Below are 18,063 nucleotides of genomic sequence, written 5' to 3'. Positions count from 1 at the left end.
GTATGCACATTGGTAGGTCTGTTTGGACGTAGCTGATGTCTTCAAAGATGTCACTGTGGTGCATGCTATTCTTAGTAAGAATGTTCTACCAATTTTCTTAACATTTCCACATGCTTTGTGTATCAAAAAGTTAAAGCACAGAGTGGGGAGTGTTTTTAAGAATATGAGTGGCGAAATGTTTTAGCCTTGCACCTTCAGGGTTAGCGGTTTGAATCTGGTCTTTGGTCTGTGTGCATGGAGATTGCATGTTTTCCTTCAGGTAATCCAGTTGTGTTTTTAAATTGCCCGTAGTGTATGATTGGATGTGAGAGTGTGTTTGCTTGTGCGCTGCAATGGGTTGGCATCTCATAAAGGGTGCACCCTTCAGGCCATGATATTTACATTTGGTAGACACCTTTATTCCGAGCAACTTCCATTTTTATCTCATTATACAGCTGATGATTTGAGAAATAAAAGGCCGTGGTTAAGGGCCTAATGGTGGCAATTTGGTGCTGCTGGGTTTTAATTGTTTTTTTTTTTTTTTTTTTTTGGTTGCTGGATGTAATTCTTAAGTAATAAAAATACATTTTCCACATTCCCTTTTGTCATATACTAATTCATAATGAGATATTATATAATGAGAACTTTTTTTTTTTTAAATGTTTATGCACTTTGCCAAAGTCATTTTGGACAAACAGCCTGGGCACAAAAAATAATGAATAAATAAAATTTAGAAGGAGCAAATTATTGTGCTGCATTATGCAAATAAAACAACTAAAGAGATTTGAAATGGCTGGAACTGGTTTAAAAAATCAACGCAATGTTGCTGGGAAAAAAATGGCTAGAGATCACTTAAACACTTGGTAGTATGGTAAATAAAATCAACGGTAAAAACCAGAGCTATGTTTAATAGTGAAAGTAAGCGAATTTCCATATGCGCACAATGTGATATGAATTCACCGGATTGGGACTAAACAGCTGTGTGTCCATAAGAAAACCACTTAAATAAGTTAATGAGACTCATCAGAAAAACAGGCTTGAATTTGCTAGGGAGCATACAGATTGGATTTTGGAGCAATTGAAAAAGGTCACATGAGTTCAGGTTGACCCAATTTTAGAGAAGCATCCATTGAATTAAATTTTGTGTGGTTTGAACTATGGACCTCCCTATCAGTAGGCCAACACTTTAAGCACTGACCTACTCCCCACACCCGTGACCCTACACAGGATAAGGAGCATGGATAAGTTAAATGGATGATTTAATTACTGCATTTCTGAGTACCACTGAAGTCTGTTTAAACTCTGGATGCTCCCACATAAACTTTGCATTCTGTGGATTTGTATGTTAAAGCTGCTGCTGTAATCACCAACTCCTGTGCTCTTACTCATCGTACTGAACATCATTTCAGTACACTTTATTAATTTACACCTGTTTTAACCTACACCTACATTTATATTTGAAGAAGAGTTTCCTTTCCAGTCAGGTTTGTTTCTCGGGGAGTCTTACTGGTTTGCTCGTTAGGGATCTACACACTGTAAATCTGCATGTTGATTGCAGTGAAGCTGCTCTGTTACAACGTTTATGCAAATAAAATAGAAAATGTAAAAATTATTTATGGTGTTGTCTTTTATTCATCGGTTACCCTGCATCTGCTTCCTTCAGCAAAGACAGACAGGTTAGCTGATGTTAACAAATTAGCATGAGAAAGCACTGCTCTTTATCAGAGCACATGCAGACAATCAATGGTGGCAACAGAGACAATTTTGTCTGGCTCTGGTGGACAACTGCTACATGACACCACCCTTTCCCATCTGTCCATAGTCTCTTTCTCTATCTCTCTCTCTCTCTCTCTCTCTCTCTCTCTTTCTGCTTTTATGTTAGCCTGTTGTTTCTGTTTAATTGCGCTTGATGCAAAATTTAAACAATTCAGAAATTAACCTTACCATAGTATCCACAGCATATACAAATTACGCAAACAAACAAAAGGATACTATTGTCGTATCGACAGTAATAACCTTAATATTTACCATTGTCTAAAATATATACAGTATATGGACTTTAGTTTGTCTATCAAAAAAAAAAAAGATATTTCAAGGTTGAATGCCATGATTGTACAATGGCCGTTTTGATTGTGGAGAATAATTAAGAGTAAAAATTTCCTCCATTTCTCTAATATAATTCACTCCTACCTAATGCATTCATCCCAGCGTTTTACTAGTGCTTGGGAACCATCAAGGTAAAATATATTTTCTCAGTACACCAGAGCCATGATTGGACTGCCTGCTTTACGTCTAAAACTCTTGCCTCCCAGGAACTCTTTTAATGGCTCAAACATATAGGAATGGTTTGGAGTGGGATCAGGACACTATGGGGGATGTGACAGTAAATGCCAGCTGAGTTCCTGTAATGTGGAATTGGTGTCGGTAACTGATTGTGTGTACAGTTCCCACAGACAGATGCATCTATTCTGGTACCCATTGATTTTCAAAGATCAGCTGAATGTCCATGGGAACAATTGAGGTGGTCTGCGAGTCACCTCGGCTGGCATCATTATTCACAGACGCATTGCTTTCTTTAAAATGTTTACATAATTTCTGCGTAATAAATGGTTTTGTGTAACTGTTGTAATAAAACAAAATCACACCCAGATGTGATATCTTCAGCTGCACCCTCATGCATCACAGCTGTGCCCATATTCAGCACAATGGCACTCCCTCTCATGTGATATTTCTCGTTTCATTAATTAATCTATTTTTTGTATTCTTGTTTCTGTGGCAAAAAAAAATTCATTCTATATTTTGTTGATGGTTTAATGTTATAATTTAGAAAACATATATAAGCCCATCTGTAACATCCAGGATTAGAAACTTCTTTAGCATTACTGGCCCTTTTCTTGTTAGCAGAAGAACTGTAACCATGGTTACCTGGATGTTATTGTCACCTGTCTGCAATTTGCACTTATTACCACTAGGCATGTTGACCCTGTTATTTTCCCAGCCTGCCTTTGTTACCTTCTCTGGGTGTTATTATGACACAAGCCTGTCTATTGTATATACCTCTATATTAGATAGTTGAATTCTTTTCACTTGGTTTGTTGTTCAGTAAATTAAGAACATGGATCCATCTCTTGAAAAAGTAGGCTATATGAATAAACATTCTGTAAGCCACAGCAACAGTGTCTATAATATTCCGGGTTCTGAACAAATATAGTACATTATTTAGAATAAACAAATACAGCTACATTGTCATACCTGGTTAAGACTAAAGATCTGCAATGAAAGTAAAATCCTGCACCATGTGAAGAGAACACGCAGGATTTTGCCTAAACAGCTGTGTGCCCATAAGAAAACCACTTGTTAGTGAAGCCATCAGAGAAAAAGGCTTCAGTTTGTGAAAACGCATAAAGATTGCAAAGGAAAAAAGCATGTGGTCTGATTAAATCAGACTGACCCTATTCCAGAGTGATGGGTGTGTCAGCGCAAAAAGGGAAGGGCTTACACCCATAATGCATAGTACCCATCAAACAAGCCTCTGGAGGGAGTGTTATGATCTGGGGCTGTTTCAGTTGCACAGGTCTAGACTCAGCAACTTTATGTGGCAATAAAATGAACGAGCTGACAACCTGAATGTACTAAATGACCAGGGCATCTACAGTATGGAGTTTTTCCTTCCCTGATGATGGTATGATGATGGTACTGTAGATGATATATTCCAGCACTCTAAATTGAGAAAAAGTGGTATTGGGATCATAAAAAAAACATTTTCACACAGGAACTGGCCACCACATTGCATAGAAATATTAGAATGTGCAACCGTTTTTTTTTTTTTTTGGCCAGGGAGGGTTTGTGACCATGTATAATGTAAATACAATAAAAAAATTTTGATTATGTGTACTACCTGGTGGATGAGGCTGGTTCCGTGGTCTGTCTCTGCATGCGCTGTGTGCGCCGCAGGAAGTGCTCCTTCATGGAGAGCTGCACTTCTGCTGGAATGTCAGGTGATGTGTGGCTGATCTTCACAGCTGCCTCTAGAAAGCCCATGGGTGTCAGCGACTCCTTCACTTTCTCCATAGCCATGCCAACCAGGGGCTGCTGGGGACTGGGCACACGCGACAGCGGCTGTAGAGACGGGTAGCTGTCTGTGGTTAGGGCGACGGAACTAGAGGACGTCACTGCCTTATTGCGCCAAGGTATCCAGCACAGTTTCCAGGAAGCTAACGCCAGCAGCAGCAGCAATGCCAAACTGCAAGCAACCAGCACACCAACAGGGATGCCAACAGTGATGTCTGCAGCCAGGAGGACGGAAGCCAAGAGAAGGTAGTGCCACAATATGGAAAAACAGATGGCAGGGACAGTGAGAGAAACAGAAACATTCATGTTAAGAATTAGTCATATATTTTCCCATGTCGTCGACAAAGTGTACACACATCATCATCATCATCATCACTGACATTGAGTTTACTGACAGTGACTTTAATCAGCAGCAAAGGAAACCTGTAACTGTCAGTTGGCAAAACAAAGGCTTTTAAAAAGTGCTAATCATAACACTCCCACACAAATACACTGCAATGTAATTAATCACTCATACAGCATCGCTATAGGCCTGTAATCTACTTTTAAAGAAACAATGCCAGTGGAAGATGCTGCAGTGCTGCCATCGGTGAAATGCCCATGAGTGGGTGTGGGAGGAAACGTGTGTACATTTTCTTCTATACAGAGAACACGTGGACATGAGCTAGAACGCCATAAAGCTGGAGCCACTCCCAGAATGCTGACAAGCACGATGCAAACATTGATTTAAAAAGAAAAGGCGGAATGGAAGTGGTGACATATCTGTCATCCGGCATGCCAATGGGAGCTTTGAAGTTGTTTTTTTTCATCATTTTTTATTATTTTTATATTCTCAAGACAGGATGATTATAATTTTCTCTCCTTGAGATGTGTGGGATGAGCAAAAAAGATTGACTTTGTTTGTTTTTACTGAAGCCAAGGTCCTTTTTTACCCAACGGCTTTGATTGCCTTGATTTATCTGCAGTTATGCACACGGAGGGATCGCTGAGCTTGTTGAATAGGTAAAAGACACAAATCTCTAGACATTTATGGATGCCTGCAGCCAAGTCTAATTTACTGTTTTCGCTTGTTTTTTTATTTTAACTTTACTTATTTTTGTCTCTGAAGCTCATTGTCACAAAGCCTTTTGTTAAACGATGACACAGGGATGATTTTAAGAAGTAAAACAACTGAAACAATGAAGACATTGACTTTTGTGGAGTGTGGAGTGCTAATTTACATGAGAACAGCAGAATGAATGTGAGGTCATATCTAGATTTTCTCTGTCCACCTCAAATGCAATAAACTAAGACAAAAACCTAATGATATCTAAAAATAAAAAATGAAACCATACTGTACTGAAAGTCTGTTAAGGAAAAAAAAGTGGAAAGTCTTGGGTGATGAAATGTTTGAAATTGCAGTACAGAATTTGCCTGTCTGCCTGTCAACTTTCTATTCCTTCTTGCTGACATGCACAGCTGGGGCCTTTAGACCACTGTAACAGTTAGTGCTTACTGTAAGTGCTTATGTAACACCGTGCTTTATAAAATGAAAGAACCAATTCTTTTAAAAACAAACAAAAAAAGGTTAATGCATGTAATTTTTTAGATTTAAAAGCACCTCTTTGAAAGCATGTAAATGTCTTTTCAGGTAACAGTAAAATAGAAATGAGTAAATTTTGAATTTCATACTACAGAGGTCATAAAACAAGCTATGACCTAAAACTCACTTTAATTCATAGCATTTTACAACTGTACTTATGCTAATTGTTTTTTAAATGGGATATTTCTTCTAACCACTTACTGTATATAAGCTCAGTTGAATTCACTGGACAATAACTCTGACAGTGATTTCTGCTTTAATTTAAATACACAATTCCTGAATGTTATATGTTATAGCATATGAATGAATGTTATAGCTTCTATAACAAATTTCCATAACATAAATTCGAAATAGATGAAAAAAAACCTATATGTCATTCTTTAAGAGTTAAAATGGCAGTAGTTGCAGCAGTAGGCATTTCATATGGTAGAAATAAAACAACCCTTTGTCAAATGAAAGGTAATGATGTTCTATGTGAAATAATCAACTTGGCAATGGGCTGCAAACATAGCACGCCATTACTATATTACTATTGTCACAGATTATTTCCCCTAAGCAGCTTTTTCTACTTCTTTTTTTTTTAACTCAAACCTGCGTCATTGAATTTACTGAAGATATTTGCAGTGGGTGATAAAGAAAAGTGAAGTCTGACATTGCACGTCCTTGTCCTCATAGCCTATCTGTCATAATTAAACTAATCAGTCTTCACGCTCCATTATTATCACAAATAGTTGTAGCATCCTGGAATAATAATAATGGTGGTTTTAATTATGCTTTATAATATTCACATCAGGATGGCACTGCAGCGAGAAGTGTTTCCATCGCACAGCTCCTGGGTCCCTGATTCCCTGCAGTTCCTCTGGGATCTTGTGTTTTCAGATAGTCTGGGCTACTGTACATTGCCCACAGGTGTGAGTATGAATGTACAGTATGCATTGTGCCACTGCCAATCCATCCACCACACGTAACACTATACCCTGACCTTGAATAGAATAAACTGCTTACTACATAAGGATTCCTTATGTAGTTTGCAAAAAAAATAAAATTAAGAAATTCTAATGGAATTTTACGCATTTCTTGTAAACACACCACTAGAACCACTGATAATGAAACACAAACCTGCAAAAAGAAATTAAGTGTGCTTGTGTCAAAAGACTTTTGTGTAGCTCTTCAGCACCTTTTCTAACCATAATTTTAAAGTAATTATAGTAAGCCATGGCAGTTTTGTTGTAGAAATGGGATATGCTGTTATAGGAAAAAAAAAAAGGAATAGGGTTTTAATTTTAATAACAGCACATGTTAAGTTCCTCTTATACTACTGCAATTTGCCAACAATTAGTTTTTCACTCACTAATACTCACTTATCTTCTATACCGCTTTATCCTGTACTCAGGGTCGTGGGCCCTGGACCCTATCCCAGGAGGCTCAGGGCACGCAGCAGGGTACACTCTGGACAGGAAGCCACACACATACACTCTCATTCACACACTATGGGCAATTTAGAAATGCCGATTAGCCTAACCTGCATAACTTTGGACTGTGGGAGGAAACCAGAGTACCTGGAGAAAACCCACAAAGCACGAGGAGAACATGCAAACTCCATGCACACAGAGTCTGGCCAGTAATTGAATCCGGATCCTGAAGGTGCAAGGCGACAGTTCTAACCACTATACCACCGTGCCGCCAACTAGTTCCTATTATACTATAGCAATTTGCCAACAGTTACAGTTTAGCATTTAAAAAAAAAAAAAACACGACATCATATATGGTCTGCACATGGTCAAGACAATGTTCAGAATGTCAAACCGAGCATCAGAAGGGTGAAGAAAGGTGATTTAAGTGACTTTGAACATTGTTTGGTTGCTGAAGCCAGACTATACAAAACTGCTGATCTACTGGGATTTTCACGCGCAACCATCTTTAGGGCTTACAAAGGATGGTCTAAAAAAGAGATAAAAAGCCAGTGAGCAGATGCCAAAAATGCATTGTTGATTCCAGACATCAGAGGAGAAAAAGGCAATATTAACTCAAAAAACATCTTGTTACAACTAATATATGTTAAAGAGCATCTCTGAATGCATAACAAATCAGAATCCTTGAAGCAGATGTTCAACAGCAGTAGGAGACGTGCCACTCCTGTCAACTAAGAGCTAAAGAACTTTAGTACCTAAGAACTAAAGAAACTACAGTTCACATGGGATCACCAAAATTGGACAATAGAAGAGTGGGAAAATGTTTCCTGGTCTGATGAGTTATGATTTCTGTCTGGTGATGTAAAAGTGTTGAGATATTTTCTTAGCAAACTTTGGGCTGCTTAGTACTAACTGAGCATCATTGAAATGCCACAGCCTAACTGATAATTGTGCAGATCATCAACATGTCCATCCCTTTATGACCACAGGATCATTTGCCATGTTACAAAACTAAAATATGAATATACTTTTTGCTATACTTTAATGGCCTCCATAGTCAACAAATCTCAATCAAATAGAGCACATTTGGGATATGGTGGAACAGGGGATTCATATTATGGATGTGAAGCTGACAAATCTACCTGGATGTTATTATATCCAGATGGACCAACATTTCTAAGGAATGTTTCCTGAATTCGATGCTTATTGAATCTATGACATGAGAATTTAAGGCAGTTCTAAAAACAAAAGAGGTTCCAACCCAGGATTAGGACGGTGTACCTAATGAAATGGCCGTTGAATGTATTGCAGCAGTAATGGAAAACATTGCTGGCAATTTTCTGCAAGTTTAATTGTTTGCTTTTCTTTGGCAATTAAAGAAAAAACCTTACAATTTCCCTTTTTTTACAATGAACAAAAAAAGTACAAACTAATTTTTTTTTGCAAAAGCATTTAAGAGAATGACAACAATGAGTTTGCTGTGTAAAGATCTGTATATATTAGCTGTGCCTGAAGGAACATTTAGGTAAAGTTAGTTTTGCTCCAGCACACTAAAAGTGATACAGAGTTTGTTCATTCAGTGCACTAATTGCAACTCAATTAGTTTAATTTTTTTAACCTTGCAATAAAAATTCTAATGAAAATAGGGGGAAAAAAATCTAGCTTTTCAAGGCTATTTAATTTCTAAGAACGTGATTATACAGATTAAATTAGGTGAATGCAATCATATTGTCATGTTGGTAAATCTTTTCCCCAGCATGTTATCTAATATCCAAGTTATTGGATAACAAGGTTATTTGCATTTGATGCACTAACACAATTTAGCCCAGTCACACTATATTCTCTGCTGGCCAGGATTTAGCATTTCTAAGATTATACCATTATTTATCACATGTTAAATGGAAATGATGTAAGAAATTAAACACAAAGCAACTTGCAATTACAGCATAGGAAAATTAATCAGCAAGAAATTAATTTATGCACTCCTAAATAGAGTTACTATGGATAAGAATATGATCAAGTGTTTGTTTTATTATTATTATTATTATTTGTTTTTATACTACAGCAAATTTGCCCTAAGCTATAATTATTTTTAGTTGGTGTAAGAGAAGAGAATGCAGAAGATAGGGATAGATTGAGGCAGATGATTCATTGTGGCGACCCCTGAAAGGGAACAGCCGAAAGACAAAGAATGATTGTGATGTTGTAGAATGTCAATTAACAAAATTATGTCTAATGTTGTACTGCAAATATCTGTTTTCTTTCCTTCAAAGACAAAAAAAAACTTCATGCATGTGTTAAGGATTTTTCTGCACTTCTCTTAGACCTTGAAATTTCCCAGGCTTATCTTGTTTTGTTCACCCTCTGTTAGTGCTCTCTCACATCTCCCCTAGACCGTATCAAGTTGTTTCTAGCGCTCACTCATTCCTTATACGATAATAATTCCTATTGATCTTTTGCAGACTAGATAATTATGTTTGTGGTGTATTTTGTAGCCAAAAAAATAACAAAGATTAGCTGATGATTATCAGATTACCTGCCAGATTACCCGAATCATCGTCGCACATTAATCTAGAAATTGATAGCTTCTGTTCTGCGGATTATTTTGATATGCGGTATGTTTGGGTGAACTTTTTTTTTACTTACTAAAAATAAAAAATAAAAAGCCGGTAAAATTGGATGAAGAAGGTTATCGGGATAATAAACTGCAAAAGTTTGATTTGTTATCATAGCAGTTTGCTTGGTGCTTGTGTTGCGGATGAGACAATGCTATGGAATATGCTGTACTTTACACTTCATAAAGTGATTTCCATGTAACCTTAACTAATGCTTACACTTTCTAATTATTAGCTTATTTAATGTTCTGGGGTTGAATCCCAAATAGTGTTAGCTAGTGCACTATGTAGGGTTTACAATCCCTATGTCAATCTTACACATACTCACGCACTCATTTACACACTACGGGCAATTTGGGAATGCCAATAAGCCTAACCTGCATACCTTTAGACTGTAGTAAATAATTTCTTTACATTTAATAAACATAGAACTTTCTGACACTCTTTGTGTTTGTGCGACTGTTTCCGATAACGGCAAGTACAACAGAGCACAGCGGACAGATGGAGTGACTTACTCCCTTCCTTTATTTTAAAATTATTAGCATGTTAGTGAGAAACTGAAAAGTGACAGTCCTCTGTCCTGTAAAACAGCTTTACCTCTGACTGTTACAAAACAATGATTCTGTAGATCCTTACATAAATATCTATGAGTAGTTACCAAAAATCTGACCTATTGTGTTAGATTGAGTGCATTAACAGAACCTTGACACTGCAACTATTGGCTGTGGTGCTGATACTGTATAAAAATGTCTTAACATGTCTTAAAATCAAGAACTGAACAGCTTAAAAAGTCCAAATATATCAGTTTTAGCATTGTCCAGTCAGATTATAGGCGGCACAGTGGCCTTGCACCTCCAATGTTTAGGTTTGATTTTGCAAGTTTGCATGTTCTTCTCCCCGTGCTTGCTGGGTTTCCTCCGGGTACCCCGGTTACCTCCCACAGTTCAAAGATATGCAGATTAGGCTAATTGGCATTCCCAAATTTACCATAGTGTGTGAATGTATGTGTAAATGTTGACTAGGGGTCCTACCACGGTCATAAAATGGGAATAATGGCAATTGTTGTTGGTCTACAGAGGTACCTACCTAGGGTTAGGGTTAGATAGATTTATTCATCCATAAATAGGTAGATTGAGTCACATTATATGAACCTTGCAAGATAGATAAGATAAACTATTGGCTTAATAATTATGGGCAAAGTGGACATGTATAATACATGTATAATAGTGAAACAGATTGTCTTGCATGAATTGTTTCTCTTGTCTTTTAAAGCTAAAGTGTAAGGTCTATCAAAAGGCACAGAGCATGGTGAGTGGAGGAGAGAGAAGCCTGGTTTAATCTATGACCCAGGAGACATGACTAATGAACCAGAAAGGTGTGTGAGTGTGGGACCAGCAGGTCTGATCATCCCAACAATTAGCACTTTTGTAATGAGCCACTTGTTTGTTAATTGCCAGTTTGAAATCAAACACTTGTCCTAAGTACAAAGATAGATATGTAAATAAATACTTTATTAAGAATGAACAGATATAAAGCAGGTAACACACACACACACACACACACATAATAATTATAATAATAATAAAATGAATTAATTAAAAAATAAATAATAATAATATTAATACATACATACATACACACATACACACAAAAAAACAGTTGATATTTATTTATCATTAAGAACTGCCTGGTCAGGGTTAGTTTAACCTAGACTACTTTTTTATATATTTGGGAAACTACATAAAACTGAATATATTAAATACAAATATTGCGAAATTAATAATATGAGTAAAAACAGTGATGGCTGAGGTTAAGGAACAGTTAGGGCCAAATTTTACACCCCATTCTCATAGTGCTAATTTTATAATGATGTTTTTTTTCTACAGTGTATTGTTTTCCAGTTGTTCTAAAGTCATAGTTTTTTAAATTATTTTTTTTAAATATAAAAACTAGATGTGCTTGCCACTTCGTTCTCATGGAATTTAATTGCACACTCATACGAGCATTTAAAAAAATTTACATTTGTGAAAACCACATTAAAATTTGTTTAGTAGTTTTTATGTGATGTGGGCACAAACATGAAACCATCTTGATGTGTTCTATTACTCATTTTACGCCCCCCGCCCTGTTTCCACAAATATGTTCACTTTACAGTTTTATCATATGTACAGTATAAATAAAAATACAAATAACACCCTGCTTTACACTCCTTGCAAATTTGTAAGAGGATTTTTTAAATTTTGAAAATGAACTATGAACACTTGTGTGGTTTGGCCATAATATACTCACATTGTAAGCTTTAAAACCAAGTTTTGAAAATTCCTGCACATGTCCATGTTATTTTAAGACATTTGTGTGGTGTATCTCATTTTAAAGCCTACGCCGTTCTGCCAGACACAGATCTTGTATTAGAAGTGAAAATGAGATCACCGCTCTGAATATAGCAAAGACACTGCTCTATTTTAATAATTAAATAAACCCAGACCTCATTAAGTCACTCTAAGATAATAATATGTATTAATCACTTTTGCTCCTGTCCAGACTGCAGTTGAAATCAGACAAATATGAATTTGATAACCCAGATGGTGTGAGCAAAGACGTTTCGATGTGCGCATGCTTACCGTTTCAGAGGACATCCACATTACAGGCAAATAAAAGTCACTTGTAATTATGAATGTGAACTCTTATGATGAAGTAAAAATCGGTTTCCTGTAAAGACTTAAACAACACTTTTTCATCCTTTTCATGCCATTTTTTCCTGGTTATTTGCACTAGAAATAAATAAAAATAATAATTATTGCACCTAAATATGTATGGAAAATTACATAAATATTTCTACAGAGACATATGTGTCATAGTAATTAACAGGAAGTGATTAACACCAGTTAATTACCTTGAACATAATAAATGCTTTATGCTCCACCTGGTCATCAATGCTTTTTATTTATTTATTTATTTATTTTTACAGAAATCTTAAGCCCCAATTAACATCTACACCTTATTGCTTGAGATAGCTGAGGAAATCTGAGAGCAGTCAATTTCCTCCCTGGTTCTCTTTAGGCACAAGATTCACACAAGATTGTGTACGGATATGGTGCACTGAGGCCATTTGGACCTGCGGACGCCCCAATTCAATTTGGCTTTGTTTGAAAGATGAGTCAGAGAGCAAACTCTAGCCTGGGGGTGTTTTGTTTCCTGTGTCTTCAAATGTAACCTGGCTTCCATGGAAACAAGGTCATTAGACACCAAGTGCACCCTGGTCACCTGCGTGCTTGTGAATCTCTGCTAAGCAAAGAAATTCTCACAAAGGAAGCACACAGTGGAGTAACAAGGTAACACATATGACTTGCCCAACTAATCACTAATAAAGGGTATAGTAATACTGTGAGGTGTAATTATAGAGCTGTGCAAAATGTGGGATGAAATTCGGTACAAAGATGCAAATATGCAATAAAAATAATGAGATACATGAATGAATATTTTTAATAAATCACCTATAAATTCTCCATCACTGTTGTGCACTTTTATAAGAAATGTGCCTGGTAAGGTTTTTTTTCCCCCCACCCAGCAAAACAGCAAAAGAGGATTATGTTTGTATTTTAAAATGGGTCTTTACCTTTACTATTTTTTTTATTATTATTTTTTTATATGATTATATCATATGAATATATGATTGTATCTAACTGAGTTCTCATAGGATGCAAGTTTTTGCAGGCAAGCTACAGTATAAACCTCATCAGCATGATCGAAAGGGCAAATATGATGCTTATTAAATGAATAAAGATAACACTTATAAATGTGAAGATAGGTCACTTCATTAAACAATTGAATTCATCCTTATACCTCTATCTCACCTATGCAGTTTGACTCGCGGTGAGATGCAGCGTTAGACACTCTGAGCCGCCATGAGTGACCGCCTGACGTTCCGCAAAGTTTATGTTTAATTTTTCACGTGGAAAGATGGAAAAGTAATCATAGCGCCAAAACTCGTAGTGAATCATGATGAACCGTGCTTACAGCCACGGCGCGAAACTGCGTAGGTAAGATAGGGGTAATAGTGATGGCCTGATCAGAGTTTATTTCTAGACAATTATAGTAAATTTGTTTTTAAAAATGAACTAAATTTGATAAAGAAATCATATACACATAATAACAATAATAATAATAATAATAATAATAATAATAATAGCATCTCTACATGCACTTGAATGATAAATGATGTAGCTGAAGTTGAGGAACTGGGGATTACAGCCATAGCATTAACAACAAAACTGGTCTTCACTCAGAAAAGGATCATGCCCTACAGGTCTTTTTCATTCAATATTAACGCATTTGCTGCAAAATTACAGTAGCCAGCATGAAATAGAAAAATAATGTGTTAGTCAGTCACCTGTCAGATGAGAAAAAGGCTGAGCACAACTGGCACTCCGCTTACTGGTGACAAGACTTCCGAAGCACTGGGATACACATTTTTTTTGTTTTCTGCTCTAAAAACAAGCTTAGTGGATAACTGTTTTTTTCTGAAATCGTTCTTTCCTAAAAGCCTTATGCTATTTTTGTGCATTACTTTCTAAATTGCTTTTTAACTGCAATCTGAAAAAAAAACGCAACCAAAAAGAACAAATCTTAGGAGAATTGAGTGCAAATAGCTGATGGAAATGGACACACAAATGGTTTGGAAGCGAGCCTTGGAGGGAGTGTCATGCTTGTCGGAGTGGTGGTGGGGCAGCAAATTTGCCGCAAGAAACCCCAGGCAACACAGAAGGAGTGTTTACTACGGCTCTCCACGGAGGCACATATCAGCACTGCCAGGGAAATCTCCACACCACACCTGGACCATTTTTAGATTGCAGTATTTCGTGGCTGTGTTTTCACTGCGGTCGAAAATCCCCAAATCCCCCAGATCCCAGAATGCTGGAGGTGCACAGCATGCTCCCCCTGAGTGATTAATAAATAAATAAAAAAAAAACAGTGTATGCAATACACTAATATCAAAAGGAATAGAGTACTTTATACCTTTTATTGATACAGCGGTAAATTATATGTAGCTAATATACTGTAGATAATATTGATATTTCGTAGAACATTTTTATATGTATTTGTGCCGAGATCAAAGCTGGGGGGAAATAAGTGAGACCATTAAAAATGGCTGCCGTGGTTCCTATGTCAACTTCAAATATTAACAATATCATTTAAGCATATGGTCATGGTCATGGTCATTGCAACGTTGTTAGCCAAATCAGCTTGCACACGACAGCACAAACGGTCTCCAATAAGAAGACATTATTATAATTTCCTGTGCAATAAATCAAATATAAGAGGTACTCAGCTAAACTGTGTCTGCGTAGAGAACAATCGTTATAAAAACAATGGGCCAATATGAACAATTTTTCACTTTTTTATTACCATGTCAAGTTAAATAGATATTTTTATTGATATCAATCAATAGTTTAAGGGTAAGCCTCTTTAGACACAAGCAATCAGCTTTTTTTCGGCATCCACAGCCTGAAAAAGTCAAAAAGAATTTCGCCCCAGCTTAAATCAGGTGATGGATCAGATGATGTAACGATCCAGTCTGGAATAAAAACAAAGCCAGCTATTGATTCTCTCGTAAACAACTACTCTTTCTTGTATTTCACACTTTGAGATGTGTAGATTTGCAATAAAAAGGCAATACAAATAACTGCTTAAATTAGCATTGTTTTTAATAATTCATGGGCAAGACAAACATATTTTTTTACCTCATATAATAATTTTGTAATACTACGTCATCTATAGAGGGATTAAAAAAGTTATAACCTCGGGATATTAGTAATGAACTTACCATTAATCTTTCATGATCTTGCTTGACTGGTGTGTTCAGTGTAAAAAGATTAAAAATATAACATTCACATATAGTGTTACATAAAGTGTTACAGTTCACTTTTAATATATTCTAAAGATTAAACAAAATATGCATCTGTGTGGTGCTCAAAATATCAAAATACCTTTCTGAAAAGCTTAAAAAAAAGGATAGCAGGCTTTCTATTTTGAACTATATTTGCATTTTTTAGAACACTAAATCTGTTCAGCTGTTTTTAATTAAATCCTTAATATGATTGGCATTGCTAAATATAACTACACTAGAAAATTGAGCTTTGCTTTAAAACCAGCTCATCAATTTTGTAGCTCTTAAAACCCAGAGCATTTTAGCTTTTTCTTCTTTTTTTTTGCTGTTTTTTAATAAACATATAGGGCTCAGGATTGTGCAGAATAGAGTGACATACAGTGATCCTTTTTAAAGCACAACATAGGCAACATGATAAACTGAATATTATGTCATTTTAAACAATTATACAAAAAAATGATCAAGCAAAAACTTTTTTAAATGGGTCACATGAGCAAAGAAATAGTTGAAAGTTCAAAATGTTTGTGATGTTATTATTATATTCCGGGATTGGTCAAATTTTCACGGTATAATAGTAATAGTTTACTCTACATGACATACTGTATCCATTTAGGGCTCTGGATACACAGAACCCAAAGTGGTTTCTAAAGAAAAAAATAAATACTAATTATTATTAATAATAATAATAATAATAATAATAATAATAACTGCTAGAAATTACAGGCTTCAAGTCAAAAACTGAATAAATGTCACTTAATGACAATCCTAAAGTCACATTATGTTTAACAGTAGCCAAAAGACAGGGAGATGGCTAAGTGTTAATGAGCCATCTGACTCCCAAATATCCCCTTTGGGGTCAGTGACAGCCACTAATTAGAGCAACAATATTATCCGCACTGGGAGATATTGATGTGTTTTTCTTTTTTTCTTAGGACATGGAGAGAAAACAATTTACTTGGGGATATTAGTGATAATGTGACAATCTATGAATAACATGTAATCAGGATTTGTTATTTAATACAGACATTCTCTACATTTGGTAATGATCATTTTTTCATTTTCATTTTGACTTCCAGTCACATATACCATAAGCGCAAATGTGACTCATCCTATCAATCATGTATTAAGTTGCACAGGTTAGTTTTGTAGGTGACATGTAATACATTTTTGCCAAAAGTCAGTTGATAAATACTTTATCTTCTGATCCTTGAACATAACTGAAGACTAAACATTGCACTTTAATACTAAAGTATTAAACAATACTAAATAAAGTGCAACACTAAGCACTTTAATAAACACTGTTACTCCAGTTACTCAAGTTGCCATTCAAATCTTTTTGTTTAATAAAACCATGCTTCTGGCAAAATTATTTTTAGTGATAACAGAGAAATCCTCTTTCCTAATACATTACAGAGTCCTCATTTTTAAATATTGTAAAATTATGGGTTTTGTTTTTGTTGTTTTGTTTCCCGAGACCTTTTTTGTAAATTCAAAATGGAGCAACTGGAAATCTAAACATATGTAAAACTTAAATTACCCAAAATGTCACATCATACCTAATTTAATGTGACAGGTCACAAATAATGATTATTACTTTTCTGAGCTACAAAGTGGATATTTATGTCACATGGAAATACCATGGTGGTCTGTCTAATCAGGTCATTAAATCCAGTTAGATGAACTAACCTAATTTTCCCTGCCATTTCCCATTGACTTTCCAAATTATTGGACTCCACACTCAGTGCATGAAGACCAAAATGAGGGATGTTTGGGAAACTGAACGTGCTTTGTTTTGATGCCTCTTGTGTGCCTCAAAAGCTAAAATTACAGATTTACACCTGACTGTTTCAAAAATAGAGACTGATTGCAAAAATGTTTTCATCCAACCATCTCTTTATCACATCCATCCATGCATTTAAGTTACCAATGCCAATGTCCTACAACTTCACATCAGCTGTCATTGCTGCAGGGGAGATCACTGCAGACCCTAACGTCTGGCAACCAGGAGGCATACAGCTAATCACACACCCAGTCGCACACTACAGACGATTTTGATATGCCAATCAGTCTACACTGCCTGTCTCTTTACTGTGAAACCAACTGGATTGCTGCACACATTTAAAAATATATATTTATGGAGAGCATCCGTCATACACATCCATAAGTATAGAAATGATAACATATTTAAATAAAGGCATTCATACAAAGATGCAATTTTCTTTGTAGTCTGATGCCCAAATATTCCTTTTGGCAAGGTTTATATGTTATATAAAATTAATAAAGTCTTATATTATATAATTTGTAATATTATTAAAATGCTACTAATAAACTAGTGCACTAAACTAATTGTAATCCTGAATATAATGGCTTTGCTAATTTTACAAGATAAAACATTAACAGATGTTCTCTTATCTTGTAATTCCAGTGGAAATAAATTATGTTAAGCTTCAGCTTGTTGAATTAAATTATCCGTACTTTTCCAATTCCACACTGATGAAAACCAGATGATTGTATTCC

The 18,063-nt window shown here is 35.8% G+C and overlaps 1 protein-coding gene across 1 annotated transcript in view; it reads right to left on the bottom strand.

Moving 5' to 3' along the window:
- The window catches only part of syt6a (synaptotagmin VIa), an 86,514-nt gene that overhangs the window by 22,927 nt on the left and 45,524 nt on the right, over positions 1-18,063 (bottom strand). The window contains exon 3 of the mRNA XM_053482585.1: positions 3,878-4,265. Coding sequence (XP_053338560.1) covers positions 3,878-4,265 — 388 coding nt within the window. The remainder of the gene's footprint in view (positions 1-3,877; positions 4,266-18,063) is intronic.

This window comes from Clarias gariepinus, chromosome 22 (genome assembly GCF_024256425.1).
Source record: "Clarias gariepinus isolate MV-2021 ecotype Netherlands chromosome 22, CGAR_prim_01v2, whole genome shotgun sequence".
NCBI lineage: Eukaryota > Metazoa > Chordata > Actinopteri > Siluriformes > Clariidae > Clarias > Clarias gariepinus.
Note: the sequence above shows the minus strand (reverse complement) of the source record. Positions and strands in the feature narration are given on the sequence as shown.